The 23,989-nt window shown below is 55.5% G+C and overlaps 1 protein-coding gene across 16 annotated transcripts in view; it reads right to left on the reverse strand.

Annotated features, from left to right (window-relative positions):
• MTMR14 (myotubularin related protein 14) overlaps positions 1–23,497 on the reverse strand; it is a gene marked incomplete at its 5' end in the record, with an annotated part of 40,244 nt that extends 16,747 nt beyond the window's left edge. For 3 of the 16 annotated variants that reach the window (XM_084246893.1, XM_084246889.1, XM_084246879.1), the window contains 9 exons: positions 2,449–2,523; positions 3,090–3,160; positions 7,130–7,203; positions 8,502–8,624; positions 10,090–10,150; positions 10,415–10,490; positions 15,141–15,249; positions 21,479–21,627; positions 23,342–23,497. In XM_084246893.1, coding sequence (XP_084103019.1) covers positions 2,449–2,523; positions 3,090–3,160; positions 7,130–7,203; positions 8,502–8,624; positions 10,090–10,150; positions 10,415–10,490; positions 15,141–15,249; positions 21,479–21,627; positions 23,342–23,497 — 894 coding nt within the window. Of the gene's footprint in view, positions 1–2,448; positions 2,524–3,089; positions 3,161–7,129; positions 7,204–8,501; positions 8,625–10,089; positions 10,151–10,414; positions 10,491–15,140; positions 15,250–21,478; positions 21,628–23,341 lie in introns of those variants that run through there. The other 13 variants (XM_084246880.1, XM_084246891.1, XM_084246888.1 and 10 more) reach the window with 6 other exon arrangements.
• Positions 23,498–23,989: the final 492 nt, after the last annotated feature.

Raw genomic sequence — 23,989 nt, forward strand, 5'->3', positions numbered from 1 at the left:
GCTCTACAGAGGCCCGCGAAAGCCAGCGAGGGCGCTTCCCAGGGGGGAGGGTGAACACAGCACCTGTAACTGGAATGGATTTCCCAAGAATTTAAAACAGGTTCATTTACCTGACCCTCCACAGCCTCTGGAGAGTGCTGACCCACTTTCAACAGCTCCAGAGGCAGCGGCTGCAGCTGCGCTAATAAAGCCGTCAGCAGCAGCACAAGGTCCCAGCTCATCTGGCGGGATGTGGCTCACACCAGAGCCAAGAGGGCTCCTCCGAGCTGTGATTCCCGCGGAGGAAGCGGCGCAGGGGGCGGGCCCTCCATGGAGCAGAGCCCAGGGCAGGGCCGGGGCCTGCACCCGCAGGGGAGGGCAGGGAGTCAGCAGGCACTGGGGCCTGTGGTGCAGCCCAGGCGGCTACAGAGGGACAGCGAAGACCAGGGAGAGGCGCAGATTCATTGCCGGGCGGGGGAGGACCACAGGTTGGGGAGCACGGGGGAGGTCCGGGCCCCAGTGGCACAGCTAAGCTAAGCTGGGGGCTGACCCCTCCCCACCGCCAGAGGCAGAGTTTATGGTTTGGGTCACCTGCCTGCAGCTGGATGTTTCCTCCAGCACTAGAGACTCAGCCACGCATGGAGAGGACCACGGCAGGTGAGGCAAGGCGGGAAAGCCAAGGCTCCTCTCCGACTCTCACCTCCATGGCTCCTCAGTGTCTCTGGGCACAACGCTGAGCACTGTGCTTCGGTTTCTATACTGCAGCGCGCTCCCGAGGCTGCTGACCCGCCCAGCTCAATGATCTCTCTGGAATCTTTCTCTGTGACCAGTGGTCAGCCCCTGCTACGCAGGCGGTGCCGCTGCAAGCCCTGGGAGGTCAAGGTGGTTTTCGCATCCGGGCAGCTCCAGGGCTAAGTGCTTAGGGATTGGAACACCCACAGACCATTCATGGTCAGGGGGTGCTTGAGAAGTAGCCACTGGAAGGGGGTTTAGGGCACAGGGAGAACAAACCAACCTCTACGCGAGTCAACCCCTGAAGGTATTGTCAACCCCAATTTCCAAGGGAAATGAGGTCAATTGCTGAGGCCACCGAGTCTTTTGAGACAGGCCAAGCAAGCGGAGGCCTGGGCCAGGGTTTCTGCTAAGCAGAGCTCCTGCTTACACACAGGGCCTCTTCCCTGAGGGACACACATCCCTGGCAGGGTCAACACACTGAGCCCCTACAGTCACAGCTTTCGGTGGGTAAATAGCTCCTCTGATCTGGTTGTATCTGTACAAGGAGAAAATAGAGATAGAAGGAACGAGAGAAAGGGAGGCTTGCATAGGGCCTGCCTGAGACTCTGCAGACCACAAATGAAGTTGGAAGCTTGTAGTTTCTTTTGGCTACTCAATCTGGGGCTTGAAAGCAGGGAGAGCACCCCACCTATTCCTTCTCCAGGCTTCCAGGGCATGACTGGCTGGCTCTCCTTCCTCATGCTCCCTTTTTTGTGGAAACACCTGCACAGGCAAGACCTGACACCACTCAAACGTGTTCAAATAGCACCTGCTCTGTGATCAGGGCCTACACGCACAAGACAAGAGCCAGCACGCCCCGCCCTTCCAGAACCCCACCATCACAACAACAAAATGCAAGGTGCCAGGGGAGCATGCTGCTGCCTAACGGGAGGGCCAGGTTCAGAGAGGGGGCCTGTCTGGGTGGGGCTGTCCAGGCCTGGGGGAGAGAAAGGCAGGTGGGCAGGGCATCGCTAGGTATTCACTGGCTCTAGCTTCTATGCTGGGGGAGTGCAGGTCGGTGTTCCCCGTCCTCTTGGAGCTAAGCCCACGAGGATGGGGAAGCAGATCGCTCATCACTGACTACAGCTCAGTGGAAAATTCCATGAGTTCAGTAGATGCTGGCATGTCACCTGTGGGGCAGGGGAGGGGCCAATCAGGAAGTCTTCTGGAGAGTACACCTGAGCCAGATCCTCGGCTGTGCGTCGGCTGATAAGGCAGCCAGGCAAAGCAGGCAGATGTGGGTGGGTGGGAAGAGGCTGGGGAGGGGGAGACCTCGATGGCCTCTGGGCTTGTGCGGGCCAGACAGGGTGGGGAAGGGCCTGTCTGGTGGGCAGGGCCATTCCACAGGGAGGGTCACAGGGGAGAGGGCACAAGGGAAGTAATTTTAAAGTTTCTATAATCAAATGAGGTCAGGCAGCTCTGCGCTGCTTCTGGCAGAACACGCATTTAAAAGGAAAAATGAGAAAAGTCAGTAAGCCCAGAGCTGCAAAAGCAGCCTCTACAGGGTCCTCTGAAATGAGAACCCCCAGTGGACACAAGTCTCTGATGGAGTCACGTTCAGAAAGTGTTGGTTTCTGCGCCGGGAGCAAATTACAAGTGTTAAACCAGGTAAGCCAGACCTCCCTCCCAAGTCGGTGGCGGCCACAGGGTCCTCTGGGCCCCTCCCTGATGTGCCTGCTCAGCCCGGCCCCTCACCTGATACTGGCTCCAGTCAATATTCAGAGAGCAAGTCAGGAAGTCAGGGATGCTCAGTGGGGCATCAACGTAGTCCTGAGGACAGAAAGACACCCGTGAGAGGCAGGCTGGCTGCTGGGGGACCCCGTGTGGCTGGGCAGGCAGTCCCCCTACAGGGCTCACCTCCTCTGACCAGATGCCAGGAGTGACAGCTTAAAAAAATCAGAGAACCGATTACCCGGATGGAGCTTTTCTCCCTCAGCTTTGAGTGTCTGCTACCCACGCAGAGACACCCCCCACGCAGGGACACCCCCCACGCAGGGACACCCCCCACCCAGACCCCGCCTCCCCGGGCTCCCGGGGCTGCTCCCACGGCCACAGGGGGAGTGAAATGCTGCATCCACAGGGACAGTGGAATGAGGAGGAAGGACTTTTCCTATCGGTCCCTGAAAACTCCTTTAAAGAAAGGAGGGAACTATCGGGGGAAAGGAAAGTGATGTGCCAAGACTCTGGAAAGTAGATACGCGGAGAAAAGGGAGAGAAAATGATGAGACTTGACAGAAGAGGAAAAATGGGTTGCTGGCCCCCAAAGGCCAGCTGTTCTCTACTGTCTCCCTTTAAAAGAAACGCAAAACCAAGCCGAGGAGGGCTACTGCTCATACCTGATTCCAGTTAAAAATGAGCCCTTCAGCTATGTAATCCCGATCCTTATATTCCTTGAAAAATTCACAGCCTGGAAAAGAAAGGCCGAGTTATAACACCACCCTTCCTGGCCCCCGGGCTCCCGCGACGCTCTGGCTGGGCCAGGGCCCGGTGCTGCCGGAGCAAGCTGGCCACCAGCGCACACGCGTCTCACACTGAGGGCCTCAGGTGACGCCGCGGCTGGCCGGTGGGACTGGGCAGGTGACAGCCTCCCCCGTGAGCGACACCTGCACACTTCCTCGCGCCTCCCCATCTGTGGTCGGGGCGACGTCACTTCTCCCTCATTCAGGACCCCGTCTTACCCATCCCTGCAGCCCCAACGGCCAGCAAGCAAAAAAAGCCTGGCTTACCATCCGGGCGCTGGCAGCGCCTTTGCAGCAACGTCTCTAGTTACAGAGGATCACGAACCCAGCCCTCTAGCACCAGCCCAGCAAGCGGTCAGGGGAGGGCTGCATGTGGCCACATACGAGGAGGGACCTCACACAGTGCCAGAAAAGTAACAGGTGTTCGAGAGACAAGGCCTTCACCCACAGAGCTGCCAGGAGGAGCATTTCTGGATCATTCATGAGAAGCTTTGTTAAGCAGCGCCGGCAGCCAGCCCCCGGAAGTCCAGAGACAGACGGGGGCGCGAGCAGAGCTCTGGCCACAGGCCCAGGCTCACAGCCCAGCTCTTCCCTCAGCTGAGACTGCACCCAGGTTGTTTGACGTTTCTAAGCCTTGATGTTCTCATTTGTAAAAGGTGGCTTACAGGCGGCCTCCCTGGGGGCGCAGGGGTTAAAGTCTCAGCGCTATCAGCAGCTTTGATCCCAGGCCAGCGAGCAACCCACACGGTGCAGCAGACCTCTCCTGTCTCCCCGCTGCTCCCCTCAGCAGTGTGTTTCAGTAGATCTGCCTATTCTGTTCCCCACTGTCTCCAGTGAGTCCTCTCACACCCCACACTTCTGGCCTGTACCCCAGCTCTTGTATGCATTAAAAAAATAATAAATAAAAGGTGGTTACAGCTGAAGCAATACACCACCTCACACAGCACTGGTGCAAGTGGCACCCGAATGACAGTGCAGTTAATGCCGCTGCCAGAGCCCACATGCCAGCCCCACGACTGCAGTCAACGCCTGGCTCACAGAGGACGGGTGGCCGCCTCCAAGCACAGTGAGCACCCCGGGGTCGCCATGGTTCTCGTCACAAGGGTGGAGAAGGCCCATGGAGAGCAGCGCTTGTGGTTTCTCTCAGGACCCACCCCAGCTCCTGAGAGCTTGTGCCTTAGACACACACACACTCTGGCGACGTCCCCACAGGCAACGAAGGAGCTGTCCAAGATCTGTGGAAGTGGCCACAGGTCAATCAAATTCACAAGGAACTCTTCCGCAGCTCTCGACTACGCTCCTGTCTAAGACCACCCTGGGGACAACAGGACGGCTCCTTTGGAGGCCCCGCCTGCGTGTTCTGTAGAGTCGCGCCGCATCCCACACATGCTGCTGCTCTCTGACCCCCAGGCCTCGCTGCCGAGGAGTGAGGAGATGGTCTTCAACTACAACACTCAGCCTGCTCTCGGGGGCCTCACTGGGAGAAAGAAGAAATATATGAGACAGAGGCCCTGAGCTTGTGAGCCCAGTGTTAGAAAAGACACCAATTATCTCCCAGCGCTCCTGTGAAGTGCTCTGTTTTCCCCGACTCGGGCTGAACAAATCAACATCGCAGGCTCCAGTTGAGCTCAGACCAGCCTATGATGCAGAAGCAATCTTCGCAAGAAATGGATAGAATTAAAATAGACTCAGTACCCAGGGCAATGCCTGCCGCTCATTACCTGAACAGGCCTCTGAGTGCGCCGAGAGGCGAGAGGGATGGGGCCAGAAGGGAGTGAGCGCAGCCACTCACGCAGGGAGAAAACCAACAAGGCCTGTGCAGTGCAGGTTTGGGCCCCGTCTGCGTTGGCGCCCTGACGTGTTTTAGAACACTTCTCGCGTTCCAGGCCAGCCCAAGCCCAAGCGAGCTGACACAGAACCGACACCAACACGGTTCCCGTGCAGGTTCCTGACGAGGCCCTGAAATGGCGGCGAAGCGTATCCACGACCCGTTTGCATAATGGCGATTTGCTGCTCTCTCTTGATATGAGACAGTTGCAGGCACATGAAGAAATCCGAGAACCCAAGTAAACCAAGTCAACAGGGCCCCTCTGACGTTTGCCTGGGTGTGCTCTGGATCGCCCTCGCTTGGTGATCTTTACTCACTCCTCTTGCCCGACCCTCCCAGGAGTACAGACAAATCTGGAGAACAGGGGAGAAACCCACAGATCTTATCCTAGCAGTGTGGCTCCTTCCCTTCTCCCCATTTCTGTAGGCACGTCTCCCCTTCCATGGCTGAGGTTGTGCTACAGAATTCTGTATCCTGCTTAGACCTTAACTATCTTCCGCATTAAAAGCTGAAGTGTCTGTGTGACGACGGAAGATTCCATTCCATCGGCAGCTGTACCGCCGCTCACAGAATTACACCCTGATCGACAGGCACACCCCCCAGGTTCTGCTAGTACAGACAGACATCAAGATACCATCTCAGCCCCAAGTCAGCTGGATTACGGCCTAGTCAGTAATGGGTCAAAGGGTGTTAACGTCTGGGGAGGCTTAAGACGAGGCACCGAGCTACAGGAGGAAGAATGCACCGCTGCTCGGCCGATAGTGGTTCCAAGCTGCTGGCAACATTCTCCCCAAACCAAGTCCTATGGGAACCCTAACACCAAGTGCCGCAGGCTGCCCTGAGAGCACTTCAGACTGGATCCCGCGGCCCGTCCTGGGAGGCAGGAGCTTGGTGGGAAAACCAGCTGGGGCTCCAGTGCAGGCGTCCCGTGTGGGACACTCGCGTCACCTGTGACTCAGCTGTCAAGTCCACAACACCGTCACCGCCTTTGGCCCTGTCCCACCAGGACGAGGCGCCACCCGAGCCTCCCCTCCCGTGTAGCCGTGTCGGCCCAGCACTGTCAGGGGCGCATCTGGCACTTTCCCCTGAAAGAAGCATCATTATCTCTGTGACTGAAATGGGTACTCAGAAGGGCTCGGGGACTTGCTCAAGGGCACACAGAGCAGGGCTAGGACTCACGCCCAGCTTTCCACGGCGCCAAGCGTGAAGCTGGCAGAGCAGAGAGAACAGCCAGGCGGAGGCCACGCTGAGAGCGCCAGGCACTCAGGGCTTGCAGTCTGCGTAGCGCCCGCTCACACCGATGAGGATGCCCTACCCACCAGGCGGGAGACGAAACCTGGGGTTTAATGAGAAGGCTCCCCGGCTCCACAGCAGCCTGCCGTTAGCTGTGTGGCCCCAAGATGAGGAGACACATCCAGCAGAGGACTGCGGGCAGATCTGGGGCTGAGAAGCAGGAGAGAAGCTTCAAGGGGAAAGAGGGCACTCCCTGCTGTCGGATGGTTCTCACGCTGATGTTAGGACTTTGACCTCCCCGGCTGAAGCAGGAGACACCCAAAAAAGGGATCAACTCAGCTTTAGAATCTAGTGCAGAGAATACCATGTTGGCCAGAGGCCATGGCGAGTCTGTGCACCAGAGGAAAATGCAGGTGCATGCACACCCAAGGGCTCTCAGGGCTCTGCAGCACGCAGAGGCCCCTGTACAACCACGGTCAGCTGACCAGGGCAATGACATCCTTCCACCACCGCCATGATAAATAACTGCGAGCCAGACTGAGCTAATAAGCTGCGCCAAGGTCTGACACCTGAGAAAACTTGAGGCTAGGAGAGAAGTGACTTGCTCCAGGGGTTATAGTGAGCACCTGAGCCAGGCCTCTGTCCCCAGATTCTCTGAATGGAAAGCGCCTTCCAGAACACTGTCCAGCCCTACGTGGGAGAGCCTATGACTGGGGCCACAGTTTCCTCTGCTGAATGACAAACTCCTGGAAAATTCCTGGGGCACCGACAGACTTAAGCGTAGGTGGTCTGGATGGTCTCCAAGTGCCCCCAGTCCTGCCTGGCACGTGGCTGGTCCCTGGCAAGAAGGCCCTACCTGGATACGGGATGGAGAGGAGGGTGAAGTCAGCATAGCGCTGGGCCTTGTCCACCTTCTCGGAGGAGGTTACACTGCAAGACAGGACACAAGTTGTTATGGCATCAACGTGCGCGCCCCATTCCCCAGTGAGTGTGGCAACCTAAAGTGGACCTCCTGGGAAAGACACTACTCTTCTGGGCGAGGGATGAGTCCCTTCAGCAGCACTTACTTGAAGCAATTAGGAACCCCAACTTCCGGCCCCTCGCTGACCATGCCTACCAGGGAGGGCCCCTCCCTCAAATGCTGGCGCCTGGTGCCACATAACCCCCACCTGCGCCCCACCACAAAGGCAGCAGCCTCCGACTCAGAGGGTAGAGGGAGACGTAGCCAAGTCACCAACACTGGCCAAAGGGACGGCCTGAACCCCCAGTGCTGGCAGGACACGCCGTGAAAGGGAAGGACCTGGGACGACCCTGACAGACGAAGGGAGGAAAGGCCAGCACTATGCCGGCATCTGCAGCGGGCCGAGCTGCACTTAGCGTTAGTGTGCCTGGTTTTCTGAAAGAATCTCTAAGGAGGATGAAAAGTCAGTATTTTAAAATGACAAAATTTGGGGGCCTCCCTGGTGGTGCAAGGGGTTAAGACGCAGCACTATGAAGCTGTCCACAGCCTCTGCAGCACAAGTTTGATCCCCGGCCAGGCAGGAGACCCACAGGGCGCAGCAGGGCAGATGACCCACAGGGCGCACCTCTCCTGTCTGGCCCGCTGCTCCCCTCAGCAGTGTATCTGTGGATCTGCCTGTTCTGTTCCCCACTGTGTCTCTGGTGAATCCTCTCACAGACACACCCCCCACCCCCAGCCCATAACCTAGCTCTTGTATGCACAAATAAATCTTTTTTAAAAAATGATAAAATTTGGAAAGATGACCATTTCATCACCTGAACCCAGGTTCCATTTTTTTAAATTCTGCCATTATATGAAGATCTGGTCCACACTGGGTGTTTGTTACACAGCAGCAGGCGCCTGCAGTATATTGGGGACACACTGAGCTTTCTGGATTCCATTTTAAAGAGCTCTAATATGCCAGAAGCAAGACAGAACTTGCAGCCGGGGGCGAGGAGCAGGGGGAGACATGACTTCCATGGTGAAGAAGAGAAGTCGGCCGGAGTGCACCGAAGAGAGGCCCCAGACCTCAGGCACTACCCAGATGACCTTGAGCGAGTTGAGTTACTCAACCTCCCTGCACTGCAGTTTTCCTGCCTGCAGGAGGGGCTGTTGGAAGAGACCGTGAGAAGACGCAGCCGGAGGGTGAGGCCTGCACTTGGTGGGTGCTGGCTCCCCTCCACAGAGCATATCATGTCCCGGCCTGGGGTATGTGCCCAGTACTTACTTCAGGCCGAACTTCACCTTCTTGTTCTCCACCATCAGGTCACAGATGTACTTGACAGACAGGTACCGAAGCAGCTTGATGTCATAGCCTCGGACCTTATCAAAGAGGTGAGTTTCGGAACTTCTAAAAGGAGAGACAGAGGAGAAGCTGCACAGCACATTCTCGGGGGGGGGAGGGGGGGGCGGTGGGTCTTCAAGCAAGTAGAGATGTCACTGGCAAGAACTTCTGTTCCTTTTCCCCAAAAACTGTGGGGAGGACCAAGATAAGTCGACTGGTCCCGGGGAAGGTGCTGAGAAGGTGACTTTCCAAGAGATTACCCCGCTCTCTGGAACACATTTCAAAGAGGAGCAATTTGCAGCCGGGAACTGACCCAGGGCTTTCTGGCACTGCTTGACATTAAGCCAGAAGACTCAAGATAATCTCTGAGTTTTAAAAAGCAGCAAGCTGGCGGCTGATCATCTTTGAGCCTCCATCAGAGTTTATCTCCGTCCACCCACCTCCCTTTCCCCTATTTCTGACCATTTTTTGCCACATGATTTGCTCATAATGTAACAGACTGGAATTCTTCCTGGGAGATGGACATCTTAGTTATCTGATTAATTGCAAATACTAACAAGTGAATTCCCTCCACTTAGCAGGGCTTGAAGCAAGGAGAAAGATAAAAGTTTCCTAATCCCCAGGCTGCCTTTTGATCAGCTGCAGACATACAGGCAATGTGGAACAAGTAAATAGTCACTGGCAATTTTTTTTCATGTCCACTGATCTGATGTCCCCAGCAGCCTCCTAGCCAAAAATCCTGCATGCTCTGGAGATGGCCAGGCCAAGGTAGACGTCGTCCACTCTCCGGGAAGAGCTGAGCATTCCTGAACACAAGCCAGAGGTGCTGCTCTCAGAACCAGAGGCCGAGCCCGGCACAGTAAGACGCCGGCCCATGCGCCATGCCGTGATTTGGGGCAGCTGATGTTACTAGAGTGTGCATTCCAGAGATGCCAGGTGCCAGCTAGACACTTTTCATGTACTACAAACCATGCACAGGAGCTTTTCCTAAATCTCCTACAGTGCTGTTTTCTGAAAACATCTGGGAAGGAGGCAAGAGCGCTCCCTCCCTAATGGGGGTCTTAGCTACTTATTGGTGTTAAGCTTTGTGAAGGGACCAATCATGCAACTGTGGAACTTCTAGTCTCTACATCGTCCAAGGGGGAGCTGTGTCCCTTAGCCCGAGATGAGCACCACGTATGCCAGGTGACACATGGAGAGCTTGCTGTCAGAGGCCTGGCAACCCAGGGCTGAAGACACACACAGATGTCTAGGCTGTTTCGGGTCTGTGGTGCCAGGAGCTGTGGCGTGACATTCTCTCTGGGACCCTGATGCACAACCAGGATGGATATAGACTGCTCAGGTATTCAAGAAGAGTCTGCCTTGGTGTGAAGCTACCCAAGGTCTTCCATAACTTTATTCCAGGGGCACAGATTTGGCAGTGGGAGGAAGGAAGCCAATCCACTCACCTGGACCAGTATGACAAAGGCCAGCACTGGCCAGACACCCTGTCCCCAACACAAGCTCAGACCCACAGTGACCTGGTACTGACCGAAGAACACAGTCCTCCTCCGTGACGTCCTCCACATCTGCCCAGGCATCATCAGCACCCCCTGCCGGAGAGACCCGTCTGTGAGCACTGAGGCCGAGGCCCAGGGATTCCCAAAAGGCCGTCCCCAGCCCCACCCTTGGGACAGCTCTATCCTCTCTTTCCGTGCCCGATGCCCGGAAATCATCTTCACCCCAAGCACCAACTCGGGTGATGGGAGGCAGAGGCCCAGGTCACCCCCAGCTCACCACACCTCCACCTGCGCCGCTGTGAGCAGGCAGCTACTCCTACAACCTCTCAGTAATAGAGGAAGCAGCTCAGTACTTACCTGAGAAAATATAGTTGTAGCCAGTGCGTCCATACAGCTCCCCCCACCCCGCCAGCGTGGCTGACCTGCAAATGTGCTGGAAAGAAACAGTGTTGTCAAGGCCAGGTGGTTCTGGGTGTTTTGGCTTTGTCTCCTCCTCCCTTCTCACGTTTCATGGAGCTATAACTGACACGTGTAAGTTAAGGTGTGCAGTATGCAGATCTGATAGACATGCTGCAAAGTCACCGCCGTCACGGCGCTACCTAACACCTCCATGTCACTAGTGCCGTCTCTCTGCTGCGAAAACACTCAAGATCTATTTGCTCCACAACTTTCAAGTACATACAACAGGCTGGACGGATCTCTGTGCCGCACGTCAGGTCCCCAGAACTGCATCCTCCCATAACTGGAAGTCCATGCCCCCTGGCCACCGTGCAGATGCTTTTCTCAGGGACGCACAGAAGCAACGCCTGGCACTTCTGATACTCCCAGGCCAACAAAACAAGCCCAGGAGCACTCCCCCAAGCCCTGTCCCTCAGAGCCACAGTGGCCAGTGTGGGTATGTCTAGAACACCGCTCGAGGGGGCATCTTTCAAGCAAGAGGCACCGGAACACCACTGCCACAGAGAGGAGATGACACGCACGGGTGTGCGGTCTGGTGGGCGTCGCGTGTGCATGCGGCCTGCGGGTGCGGCGCTGGAGCAGTCGGGCCGTCCTCGCCCTGAATTCTCATGAGCCCACGAGGTAGCAGTGGGGTGGCAGGCACTTCTGCTGCTTTACAGAGGAAGAGAAAAGGAACAGGCACGGGGAGGGGAGCGACAGAAAAGGCCTTACATGCGGGGAAGCGGGAACTCCACCGAGAGCCCTGCCTCCGAAGCCTGCTGACCGCTCACGTCAGCTCAGGGCCAGCAGCCCCTGCAGAGGCCAATGGGGAGAAACACCGCAGCTTTTTTTTTTTAAAGCAAGTCTCTCTACGCTGCATCAAGGAAACGCAGTAACCCACGATGCTTACATATTCTTTTGCTCTTTTCCTCATCACTGAAGCACCACTTGGAGAGCTAGAATTCTAGAAACCACAGACAACAGGCACACACTTCAGTATCTAATTTTAAGGCGGCCTCTGTAAGTAAGCTGCGTCAGAGGGGACCCAGCGGGGCTGGGCAGCGGGACGCAAACTAGCCCAGAGGTCAGCTCATGCCAGGGTCGAAGCAGGCGAGGCAGGGACACAGTCCCGCCACACTGGGGAGCCACATGGGAACAGAGGGGGTGAGACTCCTTTCGGAACAGGTCACACAGGCTGGCAGTGTAAAGTGGGTCCCTGAAGACTGCAAGATCCTACTTGAAGGCTTCTCCTCCAATGGGAAGGAAACAGCTTTGCCGCCATAGGGGTGTAGGTGGGAGCCTCTGGGTCACCCCCTGCTCTCCAAGGCTTAGCCGCCTGGGCAGAAGGCGGGTAACATAAATGAGCCCTGGATGCGGCAAGGGCAGGGTTGGGTACTGGTCAGCGCTGGGAGCAAGAACCAGTTCATGGGAGCCTGTCCTGGAAGCCTCCGGACGACCTGGGCAGATTCCTGGCTTCCGCGGGGCAAATCCTGGTGGGGGCTGCTGGGCTTCTCTGATCTGAGCATGAAAAACTGATGAAAACCATAAACTGTCTCCAGAAAAATAGGTAGACCCATAGCTGACCAGCAGTTCCAGGGGTTACTGGGCTCTCCCAAGTTCATTGTGGATCTGGGCCCCTGTGATGAGCCTCTGCTCGAAGTGGGTATTAGGAGCAGGAAAGTGTCAACCCAGGCCCCTGAGGCCCAGAAGTCGAGGGCGCGCGACTCGCCTGTCACCTGCCAGCCTCCCTGTCCTCCCATTGTTGAAGCTGCTAACACCAAGTCCTGCTCTTCTTTGCATTTTTCCTGTTAAATCCCTTCAGAGCAGATGCACACGCTCTCGTCGGCGTTCATCTCTTGAGACCGCTTCCTGAATTTTCCTCAAGGTTCAGATGCCTCTCTCTGCGCGCAGTTCTCCCGCATCCCTTTGCTCTGTCCGTCTGTTAGTAACTGAGCAGCCAAACCTGAGCCTAGAGAACGTGTCCGCTTGAGAAGAGCAGGGAAGGCAGCCAGCCCCCCGCGGGGACACAAAACTCTGCAGGAAGGTCCCGAGCCAGCAGCCCCGTACCCCACCGCACACCCTGACTGCTGATGCCGCTCCTGGCCTGGTTCTGACTCCTGAGCTATCTGCACTTTCAGTTCAGCTCTTCACAGAAATCACTCTGGATGTCTTCCATGTACCTAATCAGGAGACCTCAAATCCTGCATTAGGAATACTGTTCTATTGGATTTGCTAAGAGTAACCAAAGCCGGGCACACAGAATAAAGGTGGCCGACCTCTGGTGCCCAACTTCTAAGGGCGAAAACAGGAGGATGACTTGTCGCAATTTTAATTGTTTAAAAGTCAGACACCAGCGCTGGCACTGGCATAGGAGAATGTCTGACCCTTAAAGGCTTTAGCTTTTACATGTTAACATATCCTATTTAATATATTCAAAATACTGTATCAGCATGAACTCACTTAAAAATTACTTTATATTTTTCTTACTAAGTATTCACTATTACTATAAATATTTATACTTACAGTCCGACTCAACTGGGATGCTGTTTTCAACATTTAAAGGGAAAAGCAGTATTGCCCCCAAAATTGGGTTTAACAACAACAACAAAACTCCTACGTTGCTTGAATTATACAATGTAAATTAACTGAAATAAATATTTAGTTCCCAGCCACCCTGAACTGTCTTTTGAAGGAAACAGGAAGTAGGCATTTTGCAACACACACACCCCCTCCCCCCCAACCTGGCAGAAGTGGTGCCTCTGCAGGAGTTCTGGCAACAAACACTGCCAACACAGCACCGGCCAAGTGGAGATCCCATTTCACAACAGAAGACGCTCTCCTGCCCTGCCCGCCTCCTTCACCACTTACTCCTTACTCCTTATCCTTCCTTCCCCACACTGAGCTCTGGGGGGACATGGCTGAAGGATGTGTCGCTATCACTCCACCCCCAGCACAGGGCCCTACTGTCCAGGAGCACCGCCGCCCACTGCAGGCACACTGACCAGCAGGGCGGGCACTCTGCTAGGCGAGGGGCAGCAGCCAGGCGGGGCGGAGCGGAAAGGAGCGCTCAGACACACTCACGATAAAGCACATGCAGGTAGGTTTTAAGTAAGTGAACAAAGAGTCAGGGGATGCTAAGAGACGAGAAATGGGTCACACTGACAGGGCGAGAGGGGCAGAGGAGGAGGAAAGCAGGATCAGCAGTGAAGCCCTCTCGAGCGCTCAGCCCCAAAGGCTCCTGGGAGCAGTCCCTGCAGCAGCTCAGCACTCGCCCTCGGACCTTGGTGGGCCTTGCCCGCTTTCCTCTCTGGCCTGCTGGTTTGCGAGTGCTAACCCTGCCATCAGCTCCCTCCCCAGACTGAGCTGGTGAGTGTGGGTTCTCCCTAATGCATCCAGGAAAGATCTTTATTCACTGCCTGACGAGCAGCAGGACTCTCCCGTGAGTGCTAACCCTGCCATCAGCTCCCTCCCCAGACTGAGCTGGTGAGTGTGGGTTCTCCCTAATGCATCCAGGAAAGATCTTTATTCACTGCCTGACGAGCAGCAGGACTCTCCCGTAGTTAGGGGAGCGGGGAGCAGGGCAGGCCGCTCACTCCCGCCTGTTAGGAGGTGCTCCTCACAGCGCTCCAGCAGGAGCTGGTGATAACAGTACCTTGTGGTTTCTTGAGGACACAGTGGCTTCCTATCACAAACTACTCTTTGGCTTTCCAAACTTCTAGCACTGCTCCATGGAGCGGTGATCTTGAAACTGGCTTTTTAACAAATTCCAGGAACATGTACATTTTCCAGAAAATAAGGAGAAACAAATGGCTGTAAGGTGATTTCTAGGTCTCGACTTCCAGACATACTTTTCCCGGAATCAACCTGCCCCAGAAAGCCTTTGGCCAAGTCTCCTTTCGGAGCTGGCCCCCCACAGCTGTTCTCCCACCTCCAGCCCTGCAGGCCCCCCCCCCCCCGGCCCCCCCCGCCCCCCCCCCCACCCAGCGCACTCCGCACATGCTCCTCCCACCCTGCCGCTCTTTCCTGAGCTCCTCTTACACCATACCCCAAGCCCCAGGGTGCTAGGCTGAGGAGGTTAAGTTCAAATCCTCTGTGTGAAGTAAATATACTTTGGGCTAGTTATTTAACCTGAGCCTTTGTTCCATCTGTAAAACAGGACACTCGCTGACACCAGAGCCCAGCGTGAGGGAGTAAGAGGAGTCGGCTGGGGAGTCCGATCAACAACGGACACCAGGACACAGAGCATGCGGTGAAAGGTTGTGTTGGCTGCAGAGCTAAGATAGCGTAAGGCCTGGAACAGCGCCTGGCGTGCAATGCACACTCGGTAAGCGTGCGGTGAATTACACGACTGAAGAACGAACAACGTATTAACTCACTCCAGCTGATCTACTCCAGAGCTAGGAGTGATGACTGAGAAGGAAACCGAGAGTCTGGCTGCAGAACACAGGGCTGAGTGCCCCGGTGTGAAAACCCTTCCCCACCTGGGCTTGTCCCTGGAGGCGGCATCAGAATCAGCCGGTTTCCCGCAGTGCCAGGCCCCACCACCCGTGCCTCCATCAGCAAATGCCAAGAACAAGCCGACCCTACGTCCGCTAAGTCGGTCACCCCAGAACAGGTTATCACAGCCACGCCGTGGTGTGCTCACCTTGCCCTTGAACAGGATCACTGGGCAGACAAAGCGTCCTCTGCACCTGGCGGTCTTGCTGCGGTAGACGAGGTCCTGCAGCTTGCTCACCTGCACGGTGCTCTGGAACCTGCCGCGAGGGCGAGAGAGGCAGGTCAGGCTGGCTCCTGAGGGCTGCTGCGCTCCCACACCAACTCTACCACAAGTACTCATTTCGAATTTAGTAAACGCTCAATTCCCCAAGTTCTAGACCACAGACTGAAGTTTTTCAGGAAAAGAAAAAGGTGCTGTAAGTATTTAAAATGAAGTCCTCCTGACTTCAGAACCTTTGAAATGAAAACAGCCAGCTGACCTGAAGACACGGCACACACGTCACAAGCACACACAGCCAGCAGCGCTGGTCAAGTCTAAGGAGCCCAGCCTCTCACGCAGAGTTCAGCAAAGCACACCCTGGGGCCCTCTGGAAACCACAGAGCCATTTGTGTGCTCTTCCCAGGGGACGGGGGAGATTAAAGTTCACGTTCCACGTGGTCATCAGCCTGTGCTAGCTCATCGACATTCCAATGACAGGCATACCTGGTATTGTTTTTTCTTTTTTTAAACAGGCAGATTTATTGGAATACACTGCTTCGGGGAGCAGTGGCAGGAGAGGTCTGCGGCACCGTATGTGGGTTAGCTCCCTGGCTGGGGATCGAACTCAGGCCTCAGTGGTGACAGTGCTAAGACTTAACCCACAGGCCACCAGGGAGGACCCATACCTGGTTTTATTGTGCTTTTAAGAGACTGTGCTTTTCTCCCCCCACAAACTGGCTGTGGCAACCCCACATCAAGCATGTCTGTCTCAGCATTTCTCCAACAGTATGTACTCGGTGACCGAGTCACAGCTAATTAAGGTGCGTGCAGTGGTTTTTTAGACATAATGCCACTGCGCTTAACAGACTACAGCAGAGACAAAACTTCCGTGCACCCGGAAGCCAAAAAACGTGTAATTTGCTCTATTGAGACACTGGCCTCACTGTGGTAGACTGGAAGAACACACCACCTGGAGGCGTACCTGTCTCCCGAACAGGACAAACAGCCGCAGAGACAGGGGAGACACTGAAGCAAAGCTAATTAAAGAGAAGCTCTCGGCGGCACTGAGAAGCGCACTGCTTAACTCATCAGGTTTGGTAAAGGAACTTCTAGAACATGAAGGAGTAGGTTTAAAATTGAGCTCCAGCAATTCACATCCATATCCTAAAATAAGTCTACTTTTAAAGATTTATTTATGCATACAGGAACTGGGGTGTAGGTGAGGTAGGAGGGGTGAGAGGATTCACCAGACAGAGTGGGTAGCAGAACAAGCAGATCTACTGAAATACACTGCTGAGGGGGGCCTCCCTGGTGACGCAAGGGGTTAAGCACCGCACCATGAAGAAATCTGCAGCCTCTGCAGCACAAGTTCGATCCCCAGCCGGCCAGGAAGCAAACCCACATGGCGCAGCAGACCTCTCCTGACTCACCCGCTGCTCCCCTCAGCAGTGTATTTCAGTCAGTCTGCCTGTTCTGTTCCCCCCCTCTCTGGTGAATCCTCTCATCCCCCACATCTCTGGCCTATACCCAAGCTCTTGTATGCAAAAACAAACAAATCTTTAAAAAAAAACAAAAAACAAACACTTCTGAGGAGAGAGGTCCACTGTGCCATGTGGGTCAGGTCCCTGGCCTGCCAGGGATCTAACATGGTGCCGTGGCTGGCGACAGCTTGATAGTGTGTCTCTAACCCCTGCACCACCGGGAAGCCCAATAAGGGTCAACTTTCAACCGATTCACCTGTCAACCCTTAGCACAGCCTCCAAATAAGTGGGTTGTTGCTTCTGGTAACAAGAGAAACAAGATGCTGGGAAGAGCAGGAGGCTACCCCTGCAGAGTAAACCAGCAGAAGGGAGGGAGACGCTTCCTCTTGAAAGGGTGGCACTCCCAGGTCACCCCAGGTCACGTCCTAGAGGGCATTTAGCTCCTTCTACATCCTCATCTTTCTAGGGAGCCACAAGTTTTGTTGGCACCTCATAAATACAAGCCCACAGAGAGCGCTTTAGCACCTCCCACACATCTGTATAACCTGTTCGGGGTATCTGGCTGCTGTTATAACACAAACACAGGCTTTTCATAGCAGGGTTTCAGGTTCCTTCACAGGCCTAGGCTCCATCCACGTTACTGAAAATGTGCCTACTCTGCAGGGGTGGCCTGAAGCTAGGGCTAACGGGGGTCTTCAAGTGTGCACCTGGGCCAACAGTTTGATGATCCTGGAAAGACATTCAGGGGGCAAAGAGGCGGCTACACTCACCACGGTGTGTTTTCTGGACAGTCTGATTAGGATGTCAGCTTTGTCAACTGAAGAGTTTGTTTTTGGAAGGAAGGAGTAAGAGTGATAAATGTGTTAGGGTGGGATGGCGCTTCAAGGTGCTGAAAAGGTGGCACAGGCCGGCCAGCCAGCTCACAGAAAAGGAGCTCTGCCCCCTGCCGTTCACTTGGTTTCTCAGAAATAAAAAGGCACCTCAGTGTGAACCGCTGCCTCATCAAACCCCAACTCCCTGAGAACATAAGGCACACACGGTCCTGCTCACAGCAGGCCACTGCCCACCTTCTGGTAGCCCCAGGCCATCTCCCCAGCATCCAGGAGCAGCTGACTCTCCCTCAGCTCACCTGATTATCCCAGGTTTAGCACGCCTACTCAGTGAGCTCTCCACACAACTAAGGCAGAGAACATGCCGGAATCTCCCTCTTAGGGGCCCTGAGCAGGCTGCCAGCAGAGGTAGGACACCGTGTGTTAGCGCAGCAAGTGGTTTGTTTTCCTACTTCCCCCAGTTAACCAACCACTTCGGTTTCTGTTCTCAGTGGTTCTTCATTTTATTTTCACTCCTCGCTCTTGGGAAGTTTTGCGTGCAGCGCGGAGCTGCATCTGGGACATGACACTCAGATTTGTAACCAAGGCACTGAAATTTCTGGCAAGCTGTTGCCAGGTGGTGAGAGATTTCTCCTGATATTTAACTGAATTTAGCAATTGGGTTTTGTTTTTCCTAAGCATTATTTACATACAAATGAAGCCATATTCAAATTAAGGAAACGGTACTGTCACAAACTTTCCAAAGGTGAGCCCTCCCAGGCCAGCACTGCACTCCCCAGACCAGGCTGATTTCACTACGTACCCCCAAATTTCCTGAGATAAGTGCTACTTCTGCTCTTACTGAGGAGCTCCACGTGGCCCAAAGCAGGGCATGTTCTCTCAGTTAGTTCTCATTAGCCCCATTTTATAGATAAAACAGCTCAGGGAGGGAAACCACGGGCGGACGGTCCCAGAACAGGCAGCAGCACAGGTGAGGACTCTCCACACGGAGGCAGACACTAAAGCCAAGAGCCACATGAGATTGTGATTTATAGTAAGAAAATACTTGGTCTTCTTCCCCTTTCTGGCACAGAGCTCCAAAACCCTAGACATTTCCAGAGAGGCCAGTGATCAAGGTGTCTTTTGTCACATTAATGAGGTAACTCGGAAAGCCCCCAGGTTACCTAAGGATGGGCCCTGGTCGCCAGGGAACCGAGTGATCAGAGGTCCGGGAGGTTGAATTAATGGCCAATGGTTTCATTAATGAGTCTGCAAAATGGAGCCCCTATAAAATCCTCAGAGCGCGCCAGGTAAGGAGATCTGGGGAGAGGGGCGCGCCTGCGAAGGTGTGGGAGCTCCGCGCCCCTTCCCATGCCTGCCCATGCGTCTCCTCCATCTGGCCCTCTCACCTGCTAAGCCAGCGCCGTCGGAGAACAGTGTGGGGACCCTCCCTCCCACCACACGCTGGACGCGGGCACAGAACTGCAACTATGACCCCCAGTGCCCGACTTGCCCCGATTCTGGCTCGTCACACTGGCGTTGCTTATTTATTGCCCTGTGCTCCTGCCCAGACCCAAAACAGGAGCTCCACCTAGCTGGTCGCCGATATTCACCGGTGCTGCTCCTGACTGAATCCCAGGGTCTGCCACAGGGTGGCACCTCAAAGACCAGTCTGGACTGTCTAGCGGTTGCTGCTCAGGCTTGTGACCCTAGATGATGGGCAAAACTGGGGTGGTGGCTTAACAGGGCAGACCACCTCCTGCATCCAGTTCTACCCTATTTAACTCAGTCTGATCAGTGGCGTATGGACACGAAAGCCAGGCCTGTCAGCAGTGAAACTCTACTCCTTCCCACCCGAACATCCACAAATGCCTTCTCTTCAACAAATAAGCGCCTTCTGCCCGTTATCACTTCAAGGCCTTTAACAGAAGGACACAGTAACTCCTCCAGTGGCAGGGAGATGCTGCAGGGGCCGAGCCTGGAGGGGGAGCCCTGGCAGTGACAGAAAAAGGCAGACCCAGCTTTAACCCTGCTCTGCCCACAACCTGTGTGACCTGGGGCTCAACCCCCTCACCTGACAGGTGGGCGACACCACTTTGTTTACTGGGTGGTTGTGGGCCTGGAGGCGCTAACACCTGTCAAGCAGCAGGCACCCAGCAAAATGTTATTCCTTTCTCTTTAAGGGATGAGACGGAATCAGTTCTGAGCCCGTTCCCTCCAGGAAGAGCTGCTGTGAGGTGCCCAACTCTGAGTTCCTCAGTGTGCTGCTACGCCCAGAGGCCTGTTAGTAAATACAGACCCACAGCTATGGAATCGGGTTCTGTGTTTCAACCAGAGCCCTGGGTAACCTGTCGGTCAGGCCAGAGACACACCACGGAGACACAGCTGGGGCTACGGGTGGCACGCCGCTGGGCAGAGCGACAACCACCAGGCAGCACCGAGGACGACAGAGGAGGACCAGGGCAAGCAAAAGATCTCAAGGTCAGGCACTTTAGTTTCAGGATTTACAGAAGGGAGGTTGCCTAACTCTGGAAGGAGGCAGGAAGACACGATCCATATGTCAAAGGGCATAAGAAGGTATGATTCTGTAGGCTTGGGGAGCCCTGGATTCCCTAGGTTATACAACAGAGTATGAGGATAAAGTTTCTGTGATCGACACAATTCGCTTTTCTAATACATTCATTTTTCCCAGTGAACCCCATCACAGCCTTGTGAGACATCCCATTTTACAGATGAGAGCCTTCTCTGGCGCGCCGCCACAGCAGGGGTCTCGCGCTACAGAGGGGCTGTCTAAGAATGCAGATTCTGGCAATTTTGACGCAGAGCGCCTGGAAGGGGCCCTACAATCTATAATTTTAATGAATGCTCAGGCATATGAACACATTCAGACCACTAACACCTACAAGTCCACACTCCTTGGTTTGGTCATCAAGATCCTATCCAAGTTGGTCTCTAAGACATTTCAGGCAAACTCCGGCTCATCCTTCAATTCTAGTTCAAAAGGATCTCCACCAAGGGGGTCTCCCCAAACTCTAAAGCACAAGTGGAATGACCTACCCTCCCTGATTTGCCTTCAGTGCTACTCAAACTTTAACGGCATGTGAATCACGGGGGCATCTGGTTATACTGTGGTCTCAACTCACTGCTCTGGAGCCCAGGAGTGCGTGTCCAGCCAGCTGCTGGGTGCACAAATGCAGGAAATCTGTGGTCCCCCTCGTAACATTTCAGCACAGGGCCAGGCGGTCACAATACTGTTGCCAACTGCTCTTGCAATTCTCTCAAAATCAGCAGCAAGAAGGAAGACCAGGGGACAGACTTTTCAGATCAACAAAAAGCATTTCTTGGAGTCCCGGTGTCAGGACTGCTTGTTAGTGTCAGCCTCGGCTTTTCTTTCACAGCTACGGCTGCGTCCTGTGTCTGCTCTGGTCTGAACTGCCACCCCAGAGAGCACTCACACCTTGCTAATTCCTACAACAACCTTGCCAGGCTTCTAACAGTCCTACTTATCAGGGATTAAAGTAACTACTTTTCTAGGTCCAGACAGAGACTTACCGATGAGAAAACTAAGCGATAAAGAGGTTCAGTAACTTGTCCCAAGTTAGTTTCACCGGCACCAAGTAAACTCCAGCAGTCTGACTCTGGACCTCAGGCTCTTAACCTCTACTTATAGTTCGTGCTCTTCAACCTGTCTGCACAGCATGTCTCCCACACACACTCTTAAAAAGGACACTGAGGACCAGAGAGGCGAAGTGTGAAGTTAGCTGTCCTAGGACAAAGAGTTGTCGGGCTGAGTGAAACAGAAGTCCGGGGCTGTGACTGACAGCTCCTCACTCCACGCCATGCCACTCTGCCAGTCTAACTTAACAAGCCCTGAAGACAATAAAGATGCCAATAAGGCTTAATTAACATCCTCGGAAAGTGAGCCTGCCCTGCTCAGCTCCCCACCCAGCTGCACTCGCTGGGCCTGGGAGGAGCACACTGCTCACATGATACTCACGTGTCTTTCTCCTTCTCAGAACTCTCATACTCCAAGAACACGATGTGCTGTGGGTAGTGGCCGCAGATCTCCCCGTTCACATTCTGGATCACGCTGTAACAGTAGTCTCGGCCAAACAGCTCCAGACACCGCTTCTCGATGCGCTCCACCTGCACGGAGGAGACAGAGCATCAGAAGACTGTGGGGTCCCAGTGTGACAATAGGAGGCTAGCAGCCCACGGAGGACATGGGATGGCAGGTGCCTCCCGTTATCTTCAGTGCTGGGAAGAGACAGGTCCTGGGTCGGGTGCCTTCATATGCCGTTCGTTTCCCTCGTGTGGTAATGACACTTTGGGAGCAATTCTAAATCCCTAATTTTGTGCGTGAAGTCCTGTTGATTTTGTGTGCATTCAAAGGCGCATACAGCTGTCCTAAGAGTCTGAGGAGGGCGGGCCACAACATTAAGAACTCTTGCCCTAGAGGTTACTTTCACTAGCACTAATCCATGATGGTGCATTGGTTCCAGGCCTTTCCCCATTTGCCAGTTACAGACCAGTATCTAGAAGCTCTCATTATTGTAATGAGTAGCAGCTGCAGACAAAGCTGTCTCCTCACACACCATTTTCTTATAAAATAGAAGGAACAGCTCTTGTTTGGCTCACAGTTCCCAGAAAGGCCCATCAGAAAAAGGCGTAAGCCCTGCCACATCTCCAGTCTTCCAGAGGACAGGAAACTCAGAAGGATTTAAGGCTGTAGTTCAAGTCAGGTGTGACTTAGGACAACCCTAATCTTCAGGGGCCCAGAAACACCACCCACCCTCTCCAGACACTTGAAAGAGCCTTCTTAAAGAGTACGCAAAGCAGCTACAGGTGTTAGGGGGAGAAAACTCACAGTGGCTTCCACTAGGAATCCCCAAGTTTTAAGATGGATGCATACCATTAAGAAGCCTGTTAAAAAATGTAAATTCTAGGTCTCCACCCTCTGAAATTCTGACTCAGTAGGGTTGGGTAGGACCAGTGAAGATTTTTATTGAGCACCCAGACAACGCTGAAAACAGGTGGTCCCTCTGTGGAAGCTCTGAAACACACTTGGTCATTCTGAGATGGGGAGGTCCATCATCACTGAAGCCGGGGTGCTGCAGCGACTGGCAGATACCAACTGCAGAACGCCCCAGCGCAGAACCCCCATGGCCCAGGACCGCACAGCATCCCACTGGAAACCTGATGCCAAGCGTGTCACAACCACCTGGCAGAGAAGAGACCCAGGGCCGGCAACATTCTCGCCTCACTGCGGGCAGGGCCTAGGCTGGGGGGTCTGACCAGACTGGAAGCCTTCCAGGTCTGGGGGCAAGGAGACTGAGGAGAATTCCGCGGGCAGAAAAAGAGGAACTGGGACCTGCTTCTGATAAAGGAACAGGGAGCGTGGGCCGTCTTCCTGCGCTGGGGGGAGGCCAGGGCCGGGCCCGAGTCTAAAATCGTGCTGACACTATATTAGGAGGCAACACACTCGGCTCCTCTCGGGGCGCCATTCCGCCCCCTCACTCCGGCTCCTGCATTCTGACCTCTGACCTGGAGGAATCCTCCAGACCCGGGGGCTTTCGTGCCGACTCCTGAGGCAGGGGAGGAACCTCCCTCGGCTCCTCCTCCCAATCTCTGAACCCGCCGCTCGGCTCAGACCCTTGACCCCCACGCCCTCGTGTCAAACCAGAAAAAGGCGCTTCCCTGGGTCATTCCCACTCCAGTTCCCCCTTGTTCGGCTCCGGAACGCGACCCGGGCCTGGGCCCGGCCCCCGGCACTTCGCTCCGCCGGGCAGGGAAGTTCCGCTCCGGCCTCCCCCGCCCGGCCGCGAGCCCCTCCCCGGGGGCTCACGCCCCCCGGACCCACCTTGGAGCCACCCGCGCCGCCGCAGTCCCGGGCCCGGTACTGGGTCCGCGAGAACTCCTCCAGCAGCTCCCCGAGCCCCGGCTCCCGCGGCGGCGGGCTGCCCGCGGCCGGCGAGGCCCCCGGCGAGGCGGCGGCGGCGGCCCGAGCGCCGGCCATGGCCCAGCCCCGCGTCCCTCCGGCCCGCGTCCCCTCAGCGCGCCCCGCCCCGGCCCATGGCACCCGCGGCGCCGAGCCCGAGTCCGGAACCCCCGCGCCGCCCGGCCGCCGCGGCCCCTTCCCCTTCCGGCCCCGCCCGCGCGCCCGGATGTTTACCCCGCGCCGTCCAATCGCCGCGCGCGGCCCGCGCCCCGCCCCCCGCCGCCGCGTGACGCGCCGGCGCCGCCCCGCGGGGTTTCCTCGGGGAAGCCGGGCGGGACCATCGCGGCCGCGGGGGTGCGGCGGGGCGCGGGCCGGGCGGGACGAACCATCACAGGGAGGGGGGAGCCCGGGGCCCCTGGCTTCGGCCTCCGCTGGCGAGCGAGCCTGGGGGGCACCCGCCCGGCTCTGCCCCCCGCGGGGCGTCTGTGACGCGGGTTTCTGGACCCGTTTTGTCCCGCCTCAGGCTGGCAGTCGTGACTGGCTTCACTTTTTTTTTTTTTTTTAAAAAAA

This window comes from Talpa europaea (assembly GCF_964194135.1).
Source record: "Talpa europaea genome assembly, chromosome: 11".
NCBI classification, from domain to species: domain Eukaryota; kingdom Metazoa; phylum Chordata; class Mammalia; order Eulipotyphla; family Talpidae; genus Talpa; species Talpa europaea.